The sequence below is a fragment of the Phascolarctos cinereus genome, unplaced genomic scaffold, assembly GCF_003287225.1.
Source record: "Phascolarctos cinereus isolate Bilbo 61053 unplaced genomic scaffold, phaCin_HiC Scaffold_5;HRSCAF=322, whole genome shotgun sequence".
NCBI classification, from domain to species: domain Eukaryota; kingdom Metazoa; phylum Chordata; class Mammalia; order Diprotodontia; family Phascolarctidae; genus Phascolarctos; species Phascolarctos cinereus.
The window spans coordinates 303,051,560-303,069,917 of NW_027555958.1; the positions used below are offsets into that span (position 1 = coordinate 303,051,560).

Below are 18,358 nucleotides of genomic sequence, written 5' to 3' on the forward strand. Positions count from 1 at the left end.
AATCCCCACTATATGCCTGATAATTGGGCAGCCTTTGCCTGAAGACCTCCAAATGAGAGTGAACCCACTAGCTCCTGAGCAATCTGGGACTTTGGGCCAGCTCCAACTATTAGGAAGTTTTTCCTGCCATCGAAATCAAACCTATATTTACCTCTCTGCACCTTCTAATCATGACTCCTGATTCCGCCTCCAGGGCCAAACAGAACAAATCTAATCCCTTCTCTATATGACAGTCCTTTAAATATTAGAAGGCTGTTACCTTGCCCACTCCTAGCCCCCCAGTCTTCTCTTCTCCAGAGTAAAGTGACCAGATTCTTTCAGCTGCTCATATGACCTGGACTCAAAACCCCTTACCATCCACTCTGCAGCTTACCAATGTCTTTTTTTACCTGTGGTGCCTAGAACAGAACACAAGACTTGAGAGGGGATCTAGCCACAGAAAAACAGAGGGAGGGGAATATCTTATTTGTAAAGTTCTACTTCTCTCTATGTAGCCATATTTGCTTTTTTTTTTTTGGCTGCCACATGACATTATGGACCCATATTGAGCTTACAATCCTTAAAAGCCCCCAGATTTTTTCAGACAAACTACTGTTAATCATGCTTCCCCCATCCTGTACTTGTCAAATTGATCATTTGAACCCAAGTGCAAGACTTCATATTTAACCCCATTGATTTTCTGTTTATTAAATCCAGCCCAGAGCTTTAGCTTGCCAAGATATTTTTGGATCCTGACTCTGTCCATCCAGTGTATTAGATTTGCCTCTCAATTTTGTATCACAATGGAAAATTTGATGTATCTGGCATCTGTGCCTTTATCTAAATCACAGAGAAAAAGTTAAATAGCACAGAATCAGCCTGGGGGGGCACTTCCCTGGAGACCTCTTGCTAAATTGACATTGAACTATTCTATTCTTTAAGGCTTGGTAAGTCAATCAACTCAAACTCATCTAATTGTATTTTTTCAAATGCTTTGCTATATTACCTCTTAATTGCCCTGATCTATTCATTTAGGGAAGGAAGGAAGGAAGGAAGGAAGGAAGGAAGGAAGGAAGGAAGGAAGGAAGGAAGGAAGGGAAGGAGGGAGGGAGGAAAGGAAGGAATGGTTAGCCAGACATGATCTATTTATGATGGAGCTGTGCTAGCTTTTCATAATTACTGCGTTGTTTTCTAGATGCTCATTAACCATCTTTCTTTTTAAAATTGTCTTGATGTGTTTTGGTTTCATATTACCTTTACAGATTACACACACACACACACACACTCCATTAGCAGTCTCTCATAACAAAGTAAAACAATTGAGCAAAACTAACAATACAGTGACTTCATCTGAAAGTATATATAAGATATTCCACATCTGTAGCACCACTCCCCACCTCAAGTAACAGAAATATATTTTCTCTCTGTTCTACCCCACTGCAAGGGGAGGGTTTTGTTCAATCATTTCAGTCATGTCTGACTCTTTGTAACCCCGTTTGGGGTTTTCTTGGCAAAAAATACTGTAGTGGTTTGCCATTTCCTTCTCCAATTTATTTTACAGATGAGGAAACAGAGGCAAACAGGGTTAAGTGACTTGTCCAGGGTCACACAGATAGTAAATATCTGAGGCCAGATTTGAATTCAGGTCTTCCTGACTCCAGGCCTGGCACTCTACCTACTGTGCCACCTAGCTGCCCACTGGGGGAAAGAGGAAGAGAAAAGATGAAACACATTATACATTTCCTCATAAAGAGGTGATAGACTCAAAGGACAGATAGTCTTTTTTTTTTAACATGGAGAATTTGGGAATTTGTCTTACTTGACTACATATGTTTATGAAAGGGATTTTGTTTTATTTGTTTTCTGGGGGTGGGGGAGAAAATGCAGGTCTGAACATTTGTTTTAAAATTAATTTTAGTAAAAGAGAAAAACAAGTGTCTTGTAACAAATATGCCTGCTTAAGCAAAATAAATTTCCTCATTGAGTGTATATAAAAATATATGTCTCACTCAGAACCATAAATCTGTCACCTCTCGGTCAGGAGTTGGATAGCATGTTTCATCACTGGTTCTCTGGAATTATGGATGGTCATTTTATTAATCATAGTTCTTATAGCTTTCAGGGTTGTTTGTTTTTACAATGTCATTAGCCATCTCTTTAATTAACTGTTCAAGAATTTTCTCAGGAAGGCCAACTCACTGGTCAATTGTCTACAAGACTGTTCAATTTCAGGACCAGAGGCCATAGTTCTTCTGGGCCAGGTGACTTGAAATCAACCAAAGGAAGCTAGCCACTCTCTTACTGTCCCCTTTCTTATCCCGGATATCAGGTCCCTACTAGCTATTTTTGTTCTGTCTTTTCAAATGCAAAGATCATTCTCCTTGACAGAGAAAACAGAGGGGTGGGAGGGGAGAGAGAGAGAGAGAGAGAGAGAGAGAGAGAGAGAGAGAGAGAGAGAGAGAGAGAGAGAGATCAGAGACAGAAAAAGGAGGGATAGAGACAAAATGAAAGGAAAGGGAGGGAAACAGAAACATTTTCCTCAAACATAAAATAAGGTTCTCAACCACTGATCCCACTATTTTTCTGTCTAATATTCAGGAGCCCTGAGGCTGCAGGTAAATCTGGGGTCACAGATTTACAGTAGGAAGGGACCCCATAGGACATCTAATCCAATCCTCTCATTTGACAAATGAGGAAACTGAGGCCAGAAAGTTTAAGTAATTGGTTCAAGCTCACACAGCTCTGAGAGGCAGACCCACTGGGTCTTGATGCTGGTTTTTTCTTGCTCCCCCCAGAATTTTTCCAGTTTTGTCCTGGAATTTGGTCCGAATTGTTTCAACTGCTTTGATGTGACATGAGAAGAGTGGGAAAAGCTCTGTCCAGAGTCCCAGGCACTCAGCTGGAGCTCTATGTGGTCATCACTGGCTACCCCTCTTCCTGCCCTCTGTTTCCCTGCTCTGTTTGTGGCTGCAGGGCCCTGTAAGAAATGTCCCTGGGGCATCAGAAGCTCCTTTAAATATTTATCTCATTACTAGCTGTGGAACCCTGGGCAAGTCACTTAACCCCAATTGCCTCACCAAAAATAAATGAATGAATGAATGAATGAATGAATACTTAGCTCATTGCCCATGGGGTAGTGTGAAGGACGGGCAGCTAGGTGGTGCAGTGGATAGTGTGCTGATCTTGGAGTCAGCAACACTCATCTTCCTGAGTTCAAATCCAACCTCAGATACTTACTAGTTGTGTGACCCTGGGCAAATTACTTAATCCTGTTTGCCTCAGTTTCCTCATCTGTAAAATGAGCTGGAGAAGGAAATGGCCAACCACTCCAGTATCTCTGCCAAGAAAACCTCGAATGGGATCAGACACAACTAATCAACTAAACAACAAAATGTGAAGAAGGCCCAGTATCAGCCCCAGGGGCCTAAGAGAAATGCTTCCCTCCACAGCACACCTTTCCCTTCACACTCACTATGAAGGAACTAATAGGTGTCTTAGAGCTCTAGCCAAGTGGCCCCTCAGGTTCAGGGCGGCTTCCTGGCACATTAAGCCTGGCTGGGTCTCCCTACAACAGCCTTTACTCAAATCTTTCACCTAGACCATTATAACAGCCCCCAGTTACTCTTCTTGGACTTCAACATGACTGAAATGACTGAACCACTAAAAAAAAAATCATTTGTCCTATCTTAAGTGTGTCTCCCCTCTAATCCATTCTTCATGCCTCTGCCTAATTTATCCCTATGATCAGATCTCACCTCTGTACAAAAATCTTCAGTGGCTCCCCATTGCCTCTTGAATAAAGCCTTGGCATTCAAAGCCCTTCCATAATCTTGATACAACCTATCTTTCAAGTCTTATGATACAATTAACTCTTTGTGTATTCTAGTTTCAGCCATACTAAGCATGTTGAGGAAGCTAGAGGGCGTAATGGATGAAATGCTAGGCCTGGAGTCAGGAGGACCTGAGTTCAAATCTGGCCTCAGACCAAACATTTGACACCTACTAGCTGTGTGACCCTGGGCAAGTCACTTAACCCCAATTGCCTAAAAGCAAAAAAAAAAAAAAGACCAAACTCTTCCATGAAGCCGCCCCCCTCAAAGATACCTCTCTATCCTCAAAGTCTTCACAGCATTTTGTACCTCTTCTGTGTGCATGTCTCACTGTCCCTTGTCATTTATGTCCATGTCTTCCCATCTTCCCCGGCCCCACCCTTAAAGGGTAATCTTTTGGTAGGTGTAGTTTCATATCTCTCCTAGTCACCCCATGTCTAACAGTGCCTATCATGTAGTACAAACTTAATAAATGTTTTGTGTTTAAGGAGATTCTTCAGCTGGGGGTGGTCACCATCGTGGGCAAACGGGCTATTTACTGTTCATTGAATCCTTCACCTTTGGATAGCCTGTGGAGCCTCTCTTTGCTAACTTCTCCCTAAGCAGGCCCAACAAGTGTGGTTTATGCTTTGTTAATGCCTCCACTCTGCCCCTTACTCAGGAGGAGACCAGAGGTAGTGAACTTGCCTCGGGCACCTGCCTTGAGGGAAGCATCTCAGATTCTTTACCCACCAAGTCTTCTTCCACAATTTAAATATTAAACCCTGTTTACTCAGGGTTAATGGCCCAGATTCATATTTTCAGTTTCTCTCTTGGGAGATCTATTTTTTATTTTTTAACAATATTGTATTTTCCCCCTAGTTACATATAAAGACGATTTTAACATTCAGTTTTTAAAATTTTTGAGCTCCAAATTTTCTCTCTCCCTCCTCCTCACTTCCCATCTCCCTGCAACGGTAAGCAATTTGATATAGATTATACATGTCCAATCATGCAAAACATATTACCTTCTTAGTCATTGTTGTGAAAGAAGACACAGACTCTTGGAAAGTTTATAAAAGCCAATATATCGCTATCAATAAAATTCTTTCTCCTTTGGCTCAAGCCCCCAGCCAGGAGGAAGCCTGACACTTTGGGCTGAGATTTAAATATAATGGTAGTTTCAGTCCCTCCCAGAACAATTCTGTCTTCCAGGAATACATTTTCCAGGAGCCGGATGGTACAGCTAGTCTCTGAAGACTTCTCTCTACCTGAAGAGATCTGTCTCCAAAAGCCTGTTCCATCCAAATAAATGATTCAGAGTCCAGCCACTTTTAATCCCAACACAGACACATAACTTCTACTCCAGACAAGTGCATCGCGAGGTTCAAATGAGATAATGGAAGTAAAGTACTTTATAAATCATTATTATTATTTATTATCATTATTATTATCATTATTATTAGCCTGCACTCACCAAGCTCCAGTCTGATGATGACTTCATTCCTCTAGCCTTCTATAACTTTCCTGCTGAGCTGTGCAAAAATGTGCTGGTAAATGTCTAACAACTAGGCTGTAGAAGAAGAGAGAAGGGCAATGCATACACACTTTTAAGTTTAATTTGCATCATTAACACTTTGTTGATCTAGGCAATCAACAAAACAATAAATCAAGCCCAGATTTGTAGTTATTGAGGAGTTCTGAGATGTAAATACTCAGACCGAACATTTAACAATGGGATCTCCAAGCCTCCAGCACACCTTTGACTTCCAGCAAGAGGTAAGAGCAGCTGAGAAGTCCCACCCCCACCCCATCCACACCAGCCCCATCACTGCAAGTATACGTTGTCATGGTGAGGCCTGTCTCCTCTACACTCCTATCTCTGAGGTCTACATTCCCAAGGTGAGTCAAAGGTGGAATTCCAAAGGAACAGGACTGCCACAGCAAACCCTTTCATCCTTTTTCCCTCCCTCTTTGCTTCTGTTTCTGTCTCTAGTGGAGGAGGAGACACCTAAGCCCAGGAAAAGTTTTTGACCACTGCTCCATCCCTAGAGTACAACCCTGTCTCCACTGTGCCAGCTGCCTGCCCTCTCCCCTGGTCACTGACATAAAGAAGGCTCATTAGGCCTCCATTTCCTTATCTGTCAAATAAGGGAGTTGAACTAGGTGGTCAATCTGTTCTAGATCTGTGTATGTACCTTTCCCCACTTGTGGATATCTCCAGGTGTCCAGAGAGGGGATCTTTTTCTTATCCCTTTATTTGCTATGCTATTTTATTAAATGTCCTTTATTTGCATTGATATGTTCTTTGGCTGGGCAGTGAAATTAAATGCATTGGTGGTTGCTCATGAGTTATGGTTTCCAGTTATTGCTGACTCATAGATTACCTGGTAGTTTTTTGGAGGTCCACATCCAAGATGTGTTCCAGGTGCTACATTTGAACTAAACCTGAAGGGATTTAGGTCATGCTGTCTGCCTCCCATCACCACCACCACCATTTCTGTGCAAGAGAAATTGGTTTACAGGGAATAGCATGTGAGGATGGGGTAAGAAGGAAAGAAAAAGAGTCACAAAAGGAACAATACAACCAGAGGAGGAGTGTGTGTGGAAGGGGGATGTGTCTGGCCCTCTGATAGAGCCACTTCATCCTCCTTCATGGGCCATTTGTCTGGTGCATCAAAGCAATGTAAGGCACCCACCCCCACAAAGTACAGTTCCCCTATCTCCCTAATTCCTATGAGCTAGGAATGATTCTGTTCAGCCCCCTGGTGACTGGTTCTAGATGCTGTCCCATTTCCCTTTTCTCAGTTTCTGCTCCCCTCCATCATCTTGCCCTTTCCAAGAATCATCATCCAAAGAATAGGGTTACAGATTCCAACAAAGTGCTCAGAAGCCAAGTTCTGGTTTGCAATAAGGAAGCTTTATTAGGAAACAAAGGTTGGGCAGAGAGTAAGACATCTCACAGCTCTGAACAGAAGTGGAGGCCAAAGGGAGTCCAGGGCAGCCAAAGGAGTGGGCAGACAGGTAGACAGGGACCCTTCTGTGGGATCTATTCAGCCACCACAGGATACTATTGCCAATGTTCTCAGTATTGTCTGCTGGTCTTGACCTCCAGATGGAATGCCGTTACCTCCTCCAGGGACTACCCAGAAGTAGCTCAGCTGGAGGTGAGTAGGGAATTTCTTGCAAAGTTTAGTTTCTCTTCTGGGACCCTGGAAAAGGATAGGAGGAAAATGGTTAAGGGAGGAGAGGAGACTTTGTATGCTTCCAGGCCCCAGCAAGAGGCTATGGGGGTAGTGGGAGGGCAGGGGACTTCAGAGGAGGGAAGGAAGCTGACCAGGAAAAGTTTGGAAGGGGCGAGGAGGCTCACAGGAGACAAAAGGCTCATAAGCAGCAAGAAAGCTCACTAGGAGATCTAGTATTTAGTACCAGAAAGGATCTTAGAGATAATTTAGTCCAACTGTCATTTTACAGATGAGGAAACTGAGGCCCAGACAGATGGATTCACTTGTCCGAGAGTGTCTGGCCAGGAGAGTTTCAGAGGTAGGGTGCGTGGAGTTTAGGCAATGGGACCACTTTACTCTGGCCCAACTAACTAGAAATGTCACCAAACATTTTTAAAAGCCCTCTCAATTCTTACCTTGTGAATCATCACTGCCACTCTAGGATTGGAAAAGGGAAGAGCCAGAGTGGGAGGACTTGACACCTCCAGAGCCGCCTCCAGAGCCTCTGCTTCCGCTGCCACTCTCACCGCCATAGCCGCCTCCACTTCCACCACTGCTGCCACCTTTTCCTCCACTGCCGCTCTCGCCACCATATCCACCTCCACTTCCGCTTCCTCCACCGTACCCGCTGCCACTCTCACCGCCGTAGCCACCTCCACTTCCACCAGCGTTTCCGCTGCCGCTTCCTCCGCCGTACCCGCTGCTGCTGTCGCCACCGTAGCCGCCTCCACTTCCGCTACCACTACCTCCGCCATATCCGCCTCCACTGCCACTTCCTCCTCCATACCCGCTGCCACCTCTGCCTCCACCTCTGCCTCTACCTCCACTTCTTCCTCCATATCCAGAATCACTATAGAGAAAAAGAAAAAATGAGGGTGAGCTTATGAGTGAGGCCTTCCTGGAGGAGAGAGCTAGGGCTATGCATGAAGTAGTACAGGAACCCCAATGACTCTCCCTACTTACAAGTTTCTTGGTTTTAGCATCATGGCAACTGAGGCTGAAGACTGGTCAATGGCCAGTTCTTCCCACATGGATGGAAAGGAGTCATAAATTGGGACCAGTTAGATGAGTCTCCTTCTCTCAGATGGATCTCTTAAGTTCTCTTCTAATGCCAAAGGCCATGAAATCTTTCAAACTATGTGTTCTTCTGTCCCAGTCTTATGTCCCTTCCTCTCCAGGGATCCCATCTGACCAGGGACAGACTTGCCCAGGGGACAATGAGCCTTGAAGGACAGGAGAAAACCCCCGACATTCCACTCTTTCCAGCCACCTGGCATCCTGGGGGTCTTCCTGTCCTAGGCATGGTAAGGGAGGGGAGAGTAAATAAATGGAGTTAGTTCTTGAGCCACTTACACATCCTGCTGTCCTTCTTCCAGCAGGTCTCGGTAGGTAGCAATCTCCTGTTGTAGTCGCTCCTTGACATTCAGTAGGTTGCTGTACTCCTGGTTCTGACATTCTATTTCTGCTCGGACTTCACTCAGCTGGGCTTCCATTTCACTGATCTGGGCCTGGATCTGGGCCAGCTGGCTACAATACTGCCCCTTCAGGTCCTCCAGACTCTTCTCCAGGGCATTTTTCTAGAAAGTGGAAAGGGAGCCTTAAACATGGGTGGAAGGGTAGGTGGGAGGGTGGAGGGATCAGTGGAAGGTCAGGGCAGTGCCCATTGGGATCTCAGGATAAGAAACTAAGAGTTGAAGGTACCATTTGTGGCTTGTTTGAGGATGAATGTGCTTAGCCACCTCTTCTGATATCTAGGGATTGGCCATCCCTCCTTCCCAAATTCCCCCAGAGACTGTGGTCAAAATACCTACCATGCTGAGTTGGGATTGTAACTCTATCTCCAGGCTCTGGAAGTTGTGCCGGGTTTCAGTCAATTCCTTGTTGCTGGTCTCTATCTGCTGGCTGCTAGTTGTCACTTCTTGGCTTATTTGAGTCATCTGTAAAAACCGAAGTTTAATGGAGATTGGACTTGCCAGTCACTGGCTTCAGGCCCAGGGTTGTGACGAGGGCTAGAGTGCCCACTGCTAGAGCTAAGGCCAGACTGGGTAGCACTGAAGAGAGAGAGGGAGGGAGGACCTCTTCGGAGCTCTGGGTTGCCTGATTAAAATATCTGAAATGCTATAAGGAGGAAGCATATTATAGCAGGGGGAGGGAGAGCTAGCCATCCTTGGCCATCCTCAAAAAGACCTGGGTACAAGTCTCTCCTCTGACACATATGCCTGACTTCATGACCCTGACACTTAGCATGTTGGTGTCCCAGGAAAGTCTTAAGATAATAATAGTAACAACAATAATAGTCATTTATATAAGATATCCTAAAAGTCTTAGTGCAGTTTTAAACTAATAAAGCTTAAGACTACACTAAGGCTTTTGGGAAACCCTGCAGAGCTCTTTCTTTCCAAAGCACTTTATATACACTAATCTCATTTAATCCTCATTTAACCCTACGAGCTAAGGGCCACAGTTATTATTATCTCCATTTTGCAAATGAGGATAATACTATGTATTATTATTCCCATTTTGCAAACTGAGGATGACAGAGGTTCAGTGATTAAGTATCAAGTGTTAGTTAAGCTAATAAGTGTCAGAGGCAAGATACAAACTCAGGCCTTTCTGATTCTAAGCCATGCTTGCTCTTTGTAAGTTAGGGACTGTAATTTATAAAGGAGCTGCCTGTTTTCTCGGTGGAGAGAGTTTCCATACAGGGGAATCCCTATCCCATTGAAATCAGAGATCGGGAACCCCACCACCACCACCAAATAGCCCCTGGATTATGGCCTAAATGTGTAGGGGAGCGGTAGACTTTAGCTCCCCCGTGACTCAGGAAACCTACCCAGCTCCAGCCTTAAGGAATGCCCAAGCACAATCCTGCCCAGCTTTTGCAGTGTAGGCTTGGCATTCTCACATCATGGATCATTCACCTGGGTCTCAAACCGATCCTCAATATCCTTGCGGTTCTTAGAAACAAGCCTCTCATAATCTTCACGCATGTTATTCAGGACCTGGGTCAGATCCACACCAGGAGCAGCATTCATCTCCACACTGACATCACCACTGTTCTGCCCAGTTAATCCATTCATCTCCTGTCAGGAAAGAAGAAAGATCAGGAGGCAGGCTGGGTAGTTTGAAAAGGACATAAAGACACTAATCCTCTTTCTTGTTCCTTTAACTCTCCCCATTTTTGAGCTCTGCGAACAGAGACTGTAGAACTGGACAGCCAACATTTAGCTATGCTAGCTAGGGCAGATTTCAGGAGGCTGGGCTGAGGGGTCACCTTCTCTACCCTCCTTATCCAAAAGTTCTACCTGGAGGGAGAAAGATACTGAAATCCCTTGCTCCTGGGACTGTTGAGCCCTTCCTGAGTCAGCCTCCACATACTCCTCTTCTTCTTTCCCCTTCCCAGTAAATCCTGTTAGCTCAGCTCATTGTGCTGCTGTGAGCCAGAGAGCCTACCTCTTCATGGTTCTTCTTCAGGGATTGCATCTCATCCTGCAGAGTCTCATATTGCATCTCAAGGTCAGCCCTGGACAAGGTCAGATCATCCAATACAGAGCGCAGCCCATTGCAATCTGCTTCCACTCCTTGTCTTAGGTTCAGCTCCATCTCATACCTGCAGCATAGGCAGAGAAGATGGGCAAAACAGGGCTCAGGTAGGTTAGAGTCTGGTAAGAAACACAGAGACCTCCACTCCATAGATTGGGAGACACCATGGAAAGAGGAGACTGCCTCCTTCCTGATGGCCTTCCCCTTCCAGAATCATCTCTACCTTTTTAATCTTTAAAGAAAAGTCCTAGTGGATAGAGCACTGGCCCTGAAGTCAGGAGGACCTGAGTTCCAATCCAACCTCAGACCAAACACTTGACCTTTACCAGCTGTGTGACCCTGGGCAAGTCACTTAACCCCAATTGCCTAAAAAAAAAAAAAGCCCTAGGGGAAAAAAGGATCATGGTGGGAGGCACACAAAGAAGGGAAAGGAAGGAGGAGGAAGAAGAGGAAGAAGAGAAAAAGAAGGTGGAAGAAGAAGAAGAAGAGCTAGCACTTACAGTCCTTTAAGTTTTGCAAAGCACTTTACATGTGTTTTCTCATTTGATCCTCACAACACCCCTGGGAGGTAGGCGCTATTATTAGCCCCATTTTACAGATGAGGAAACTAAGGCTAAAATCAATTAAATGACTTGCCCAGGGCCACACAGCTAGTAAGTGAAGCAGGATTTGAACTCATGTCTTCTTGACTCCAAATTCAACACTCTATCCATTACCCCATCTAGCAACCTGATTGCACAGAGTCTTACTTCATCCTGAAGTCATCAAGTGTCATGCGGACGTTGTCGAGATCCAGGATGACTTTGTTGTTGTCTAATGTCTCATTAAGAATCTAAGAAAGAGAGAAAGGAAAATGTTAAGTATCCTCTCTTCCTCTCCTTCCCCATTATATCTCATTGCTGGGAGGGAAATGGGGCCCTAGCAAAACTGTAGACCAGTGGTCAGGAGAGTCCAACAGCCCAGGCTCTTTCTACTGTCTTCACAGGAAAAGTTCAGAGTAATCAATATAACTAGCCTTCTGGGTTTTGTCCCAGGATCCCTCCTATCTGCACCTTCCTATCTGCACCTTCTGTCCAGTGTTGCCCCTCAACATTAAGAGAGCCAGTGCATGCATCTGGATCTGCTAACCCAACAAAGAAAAAAAAGATCCCTTTAAGAGCCAAAGAGGCTTGTGAGAGGGAGACTGTGGGGAAGTATCCTTTGCCGGGAGGTTACAAACAAGAATGGAATAGCAAGACAGAAATGTGCATGGGACACTTTCATCCTCAGCATCTAAGCTATAGACCCCTGGTCTGCTTTGGAGTACAGCCCCATCTTGGATCACACCTATAAATTCACCAAATTCCTTAGACTGGGCTTCTCTGTTATGTGACGTGGAGGAAGGGGAGGTGAGATGGAAGAATAGACTCTGGTTTGTTTCTGATAAAATTCAAGTTTTCTGACAGATAAGCTTCCTGGCAACGGTAAGTATGGTCACTGTCTAAGCCATGGAGTCCAATCTCCCATCCTTCTCCTGTGTGGGTCAGGTATGGAGGAGAGTAATAGAGCCAGACATGGAACTCAGCATAGCTCTAGACCTGGAAGGGACTTGAACATCCAATGGTCCAACCCTCTTGTCTTATGTGTAAAGAAACTGAGGCCCAGGGGCACATGACACTTTCCTTACCACTTGTGCATTTTGCATTTGCTCTTTCTCACACTTGGAATGTATTCCCTTACCTCTACCTCTTTTTTTCTTCAGAACTCCACTCAAGCATCATCTTCAACTTGAAGTTCTTCCTGCTATTCTGAGCTTCTATGCCAGTCCCTTCTACCCCCAAAATTTCCCCTTTAACTTTGTAATATATTTTGCATGAATTTATGTACATGTCTCCTCCAATAATATGCAAACTCCTTGAGGGTAAGAGACAGTTTTCTTCTTGTCTGTGTATCTCTAGTACCTAATAGAGCATGACACACAGTAGATGCTGAGTAAATGCTTGTTGATTGATGAATTAGTAAGCAACAGACACTCTCTATGAAGATCCATGAAAAATTCTACCTTTTCTCTATGCTTTCTGGAAGAATAATGCTCACTTGGTCCTTTGTCCTTCTAGTGACCAACTTCCCAGAGAACTACTGTGGCAGTCACCCATTGGGACCTTCAGCTCTAGAGTTGTTAGTTTCCTTCTTACCTCAAGGTGAGACATTGAATGCAGAGAGAGAGAAAGGAGACATCATCTCCCACTTACCTGGTCCTTGAGGTCATTGATGGAGTTATAGTAGTGAGAATAGTTCTTTGTGATTGATTTAGGACCGTGGGTGTCGTACCAGTTTCGAATCTTTCCCTCCAGGTCACTATTGCTATCCTCCAGGGAACGCACCTTGTCCAGGTAGGAAGCCAGTCTGTCGTTGAGGTTTTGCATAGTAACCTTCTCTCCACCATTCAAGAGGCCGTCACCTCCTCCTGTGCCACCACCAAAACCCCCTATGCCACCTCCATAGCTCCCCATGCTACTGCCCCCTAAGCCACCTCCAAAGCCCCCCATGCCACCACCAAAGCCTCCATAAGAGCCACTGCTAAAACCCCCAGAACCACCACCATAGCCCCTGGAACTACTGTAGCCACTACTTCCATAGCTGGAGCCCCCCATACCACCACCGCTATAGGCACCCCCAAAACTGGAGCTGCTTCCACTTCGCATGCTACAGGATCCCCCGCCACTGCCACCGCCACCACCACCATAACTGCTGCCTGAAGAAAATCTTCCTCCTCCTCCTCCCATCCCAGAGGATCCAAATCGGCTAGAAGAAGACCGCATGCTGCAGCTTCCCCCTCCAGAACCTCTCAGGCTTCCTCCTCCCCCGCTGCTGCGGGCTCGAAAGGAGTAAGATGAACCTTGTCTATAACTCATGATGCTGCCCCTAAGCTTGTTGAGAGCTCCTGGAACTGCTTCCGGAATGGAAGATACAAAGCCGTGGTCCCCCTGGCTTCTTATACCACCAGCAGTGGGTGGCACCAGCAGGGTGTTTCCCCTTCCCAAGTCTGCCTCCCTGTCCCTGCCAAAAACACTCAAGCACAGCAAAAGAAGTATGGGATCTGCGAGCCGGCCGGAGCCCCAGGCAGAGCGTCCCGTGTCAGCCCAGGCCCCCGGCTTAACCTACTCTATTCCATTGTGTGGGGTAAGTTGACAGATAGGCTGTCAGGGGCACCATAAATCGTATCTACTGCCAAGGGAAAATGGGGGGATGGGAAAGGAGAAAAGGAGAGGTGACCTAGATCCCAGTTCACCCTGGTCCTGGAACACAGTGCACTTGAGATTTATGGTCTTGGCTAAGAATTCCTATGGCCCTAATACCATCTCCCTGGGCTCATCACCTGGTTGCCATGCCAATCGCCCTTTGAAACAGATGCTTCCCTTCATCTCCCCATCTTAAGTTGTCTTCTGTAGAATGTACATTAAATGAAGCATGAAGAGGATTTTCACAGTACCTTGTACAGAAGGAAGGAAAAAGGGAAGGAAGGAAGAAAAAAGGAGTAAAGGAAGAAAGGAGGGGAGGAAAGAAGGAAGGAAGAAATGAAGGAAAGAAGGAAAGAAGGAAGGTCCTTGACCTCAGGAAGTTTTCAGTATGATGGGGGAAAACATAGTCTCTGCCCTCAGAGAATTCTGAAGTCTAATGAGGGGTAACACAGTTGCAACCTTCAGTGAAGTTCCAGTGCAATGAAGAAAACTCAAGTCCTGCCCTTGGGGAGCTCCCAGTCTACTGGGGGAGACATAGTCTTTTCACTTAGCTGTTTCCTGGCATGATTATGAGGACACAGCTCCTGCCCTTGGAGAAATATCAAACTGATGGGAGAGAAATTACTCATCTAGGGAGAACTACAGTCCTTGCCACACCACCTGTCCCTGCCCCTCAGGGAATTCCCAATTCGATAGGAGAGACACAGCATTTGCCCTTGAAGAGCCCCTGGTTTGAAGATAAAATACAGTTATCCTTTCTACATTGGGACTTTCTCCATCCCAGGTTTCGATATATCACTGGTCGCCATAAGAAATTAAATAGGAATTTTTTTTGGAGTTTTGTGGAAGCCACAGATGACACACAAAAAGTTTAGAAACTCAGAACTGCATAAAATATATGTATGTATATTGTTGTATAATATCAACCCAAATTTTACAATATGGTACTATAAACACCCCATAAAAGAAAAAGAAAAATTCAGATTTCTTCTCTGGTGCAAACAGAGGGCCAAAAAATTTTGCATGGATTTTCCAGATCATGGTGGGGAAGAGGGTGGCAGCGCTGCACCCCTAACCCCCATGTTGTTGAAGGGATAACTATAACCAGATTAGGGCATTTTCTGTATTACTTTTGAGGGCATTACCATCCTCCCAGTCACCTACCATACCCAATCAGTTTCTAATTCCTGCCATTTCTGCCTTTGTAACATTGCTCGTATGTGCTGCCACCCCTCCTCTGACACCACGCGGGTTCTTAGCATCTCACCCCTGAATTATTTTAATAGCCTTCTGGTTGGCTTCCCTGCCACAGGTCTCTCCCCATTCCAGTCCATCCTCCACTCCGCTGCCAAGGTGGGCTTCCTAAAGCACAGCTTTGACCATGCCATTTGACTAGTCATTAAACTCCAGAGGCTCTCTATTTCCTCCAGAATCAATCAAATATAAAATCTTCTCTTTGGTTGTTAAAGCCCTTCATAACCTCGCCCCTTGCTACTTCTCTAGTTTTCTTACATCCTTCCACATACCCTGAACTGTGACCCTGGGAGAGGGGAAGAATAGTAATAGCCTGAACAGAATTAAGAAGGAAGGGATAATGTAGGGAGGAGGGGGAGTTTGCTTTGACATATTGAATTTGAAAGGCCTGTGCAATGATGGAGATGTTCAGAAGTTAGAGATGCAGGATCAACAATAATGGCTAACATTTACATAGTGCTTGCTAAGTGCCAAGCCTTATGCTAAGTACTTTATAAATATTATCTCATGTGACCCTTACAACAACCTTGGGAAGTGAATGCCATTATTCTCCCCATTTTACAGACCGAAAAAGGTCAGCTAGGTGGCACAGTGGATACAGCACCAGGCCTGGAGCCAGGAAGATCTGAGTTCAAATCCAGACTCAGATACTTATTAACTGTGTGACCTTGGGCAAGTCACTTAACCCTTAGTTTCCTTATCTATAAAACGAGCTGGAGAAGGAAACAGCAAACCACTCCAGTATCTTTGCCAAGAAAACCCTAAATGGGGTCATAAAACAACTGAACAACAACACAGACAAGGAAACCGAGGCGGAAGCTAAATGATTTATCCAGGGTCAGAGAAAGAGATGAGGGCTGGATTTGTAAATTACGGAGTCATCTGCGTAGAGATGATAACTGAGTCCAAGGGAATTGATAGGCTCACACAGAGAGAACCTGTAAAGAGAGAAGAGTGTTAGGAAAACCCCGGGAGGAGAGAAGTCATTTATCCAGCTTCACTTTATAGATGGCCAGAATTTTACTAAAGCTAACACTCTATATTAGTCCTTGCCCTCTCTCCCTCACAGCATCATTGTGAGGTCATTGTTGAGCCATTTCAGTCCGGTCAGACTCTTTGTGACCCCTTTGGGTTTTCTTGGTAAAGAAACTAAATTGGGTGGCCATTTCCTTCTCCAGCTCATTGGACAGATGATGAAACTGAGGCAAATGGGGTTAAGGGACTTGCCCAGAGCAACACAGCTGGTATCTGAGGCCAGATTTCAACTCATGAAGATGAGTCTTCCTGACTCCAGGCCCAGTGCTCTATCCACTGAGCCACCTAGCTGCCCATTGTCGTGGAATGCTCTGTCTAGAGTAACATAACACCTGATTTGAAAGCAGCATCTGAGCTTGAATCCTGGCTTGGCCACTTACTCCCCGTATGACAAGGCACTCTCTCTGCCTGAGCATCAGTTTCATCGTCTGTAAAATAATATAATGATAATAGCTTAGGATTTATATAATACTTAAAGGTTTGTAAAGTGCTTTACAAATGTAATCTCCTATGATCCTCACAATCACCCTGGGAAGTAGGTGCTGTTATTATCCCCATTTTACAACTGAGGCAAACCGAGGCTAAGTGATTTGTCCAGGGTCACACAGCTAGTAAGTGTATGAGACTGGATTCAAACTCAAATCTTCATGATCCTGAGTCCAACACTCTCTCACTGTGCCCCTTGGCTGCCTCTTTAATGAGGGCGCGAGGGTTAGATAATCCTTAAAGTTCTTTCCAGTTCTCAATCCTATGATGCTATGAAATGTTACTAGTTTTGAAAAAACTCTATAAGAGATAATGAACATATGCCTATGATTAGGAGCAGACCTGTGACTTTGTTGGTATTGGGAACTCCCGGTAAGAGAACTCCCTCCACAAATGCACATTGAGCTAACTGCTCTGCAGTTTACAATCTTAGAGTTCCCTGAAGACACTGCAAGGTTAAGTGACTTGCCCAGAGTGATACAGCCAATATATATCAGAGGGAACATTTGAAGTCTTCCTGAACAAGGCCAGCTCTCTATTCACTGCCTCCATGGGTTGTTGTTATTATACACATATAATTATTATTATAGTTTTTATCATATATTATATGTATGTATCCAGGAGGAAGAGATAACCAGAGGTATCAATTGCTGCAGGGAGGTCAAGAAGGATCAGAAAAAAAGTCCATTGGGTCAAGCAATAAATAGATAATTTGTGACTTTGGGGAAAGCAGTTTCTGTGAGCGGTGGGACAGAAGTCAATTTGCAAGAGACGAGAAATGACTGAGAGGAAAGGAAGTGGAGGCAATGAGTTGGAAAAAAAGAGGAGAGATATCGATCAAAGCTTCAGAGATCAAGTGAAAGTGTTTTTAAGGGTGAGGGAGATCCCAGGAGTTCTTTATAGTCTGCAGGAAAGGAGCCAACAGGTAAGGAGAGATTAAAAATTATCAAGAGAGGCAAAGATCAAAGCTGCAAGCTTGTGAGGAGATGGGAGGGAATGGTATCCAGAGTACAATTAAGTAAGAGGGAGGATAATGCCAGGGAGGCAATAGCTGAAAGCAAAACAAACTTTATTGGGGAGGAGGGAGTGGTGGGAGAGGAGTGGAAGAAGCGAAAAGAAAGGAAAGAAGAGATGGGAAAGTGGAGGTGAGAGGGGAAGCAGGAGCAGAACAAGCAGGGACAGACAGTGTGGGATTTATCATATACTTTTTAAAAAAAAAAGCAGCATGAAATAGAGATTCATGATGCCATAGAGATTCCTCTTTTTGTGTTTTACTTTGTGTATGGAAATCTAAGGTCTCTGAGTCTCTAACATTCTCTCCCCTGTCACGTCATGAGCAACAACATCATTTAGGTAGCTTAAAGAGCCCCAGACTTGGATTCAAAGGACCTGGAATGGCATCAAGGTGCCAGTGTTTACTGTCATGTGACTGTGGGCAAGTCACTTCATCTCTCCGAGCCTCAGTGACCTCATCCATAAAATGGGGATCATAACACAGGCATTGTGTACCTCATAAGGTTTCTGAGATGGGAGCGCTTTATAAACTGCAAAACACCAGTCGTTGTTCTGTGTTCTGTGTTCTGTGCCCAAATCTCCATAGTCATTCAGCAAACATTTATTATGCTCTTAGTACAAGGTACTCATGGTGCTAGGTGCTGGGAGGGAAAGAGAGGTAAAAAGATAAATGAGTTATGGTCTATGGTCTCTGCCTTCATGGACCTGACATTTTTAATAGCAGTAGACAGACTAAGCTATGTCTGCAAATAAACACAATACCTATTCTATATTGATAAGTACATGTGTCATT

The 18,358-nt window shown here is 44.8% G+C and overlaps 1 protein-coding gene across 1 annotated transcript; it reads right to left on the bottom strand.

Annotated features, from left to right (window-relative positions):
• Positions 1 to 7,433: 7,433 nt before the first annotated feature.
• On the bottom strand, positions 7,434 to 13,449 carry KRT9 (keratin 9). Its single transcript, XM_020972751.2, has 7 exons — positions 12,787 to 13,449; positions 11,305 to 11,387; positions 10,466 to 10,622; positions 9,934 to 10,095; positions 8,824 to 8,949; positions 8,366 to 8,589; positions 7,434 to 7,862 (listed from the first exon to the last, which is right to left on the bottom strand). The coding sequence occupies exons 1-7, from the start codon at positions 13,447 to 13,449 to the stop codon at positions 7,451 to 7,453; spliced, it is 1,827 nt and encodes a 608-aa protein (XP_020828410.1). The 3' UTR covers positions 7,434 to 7,450.
• Between the last annotated feature and the right edge of the window lie 4,909 nt (positions 13,450 to 18,358).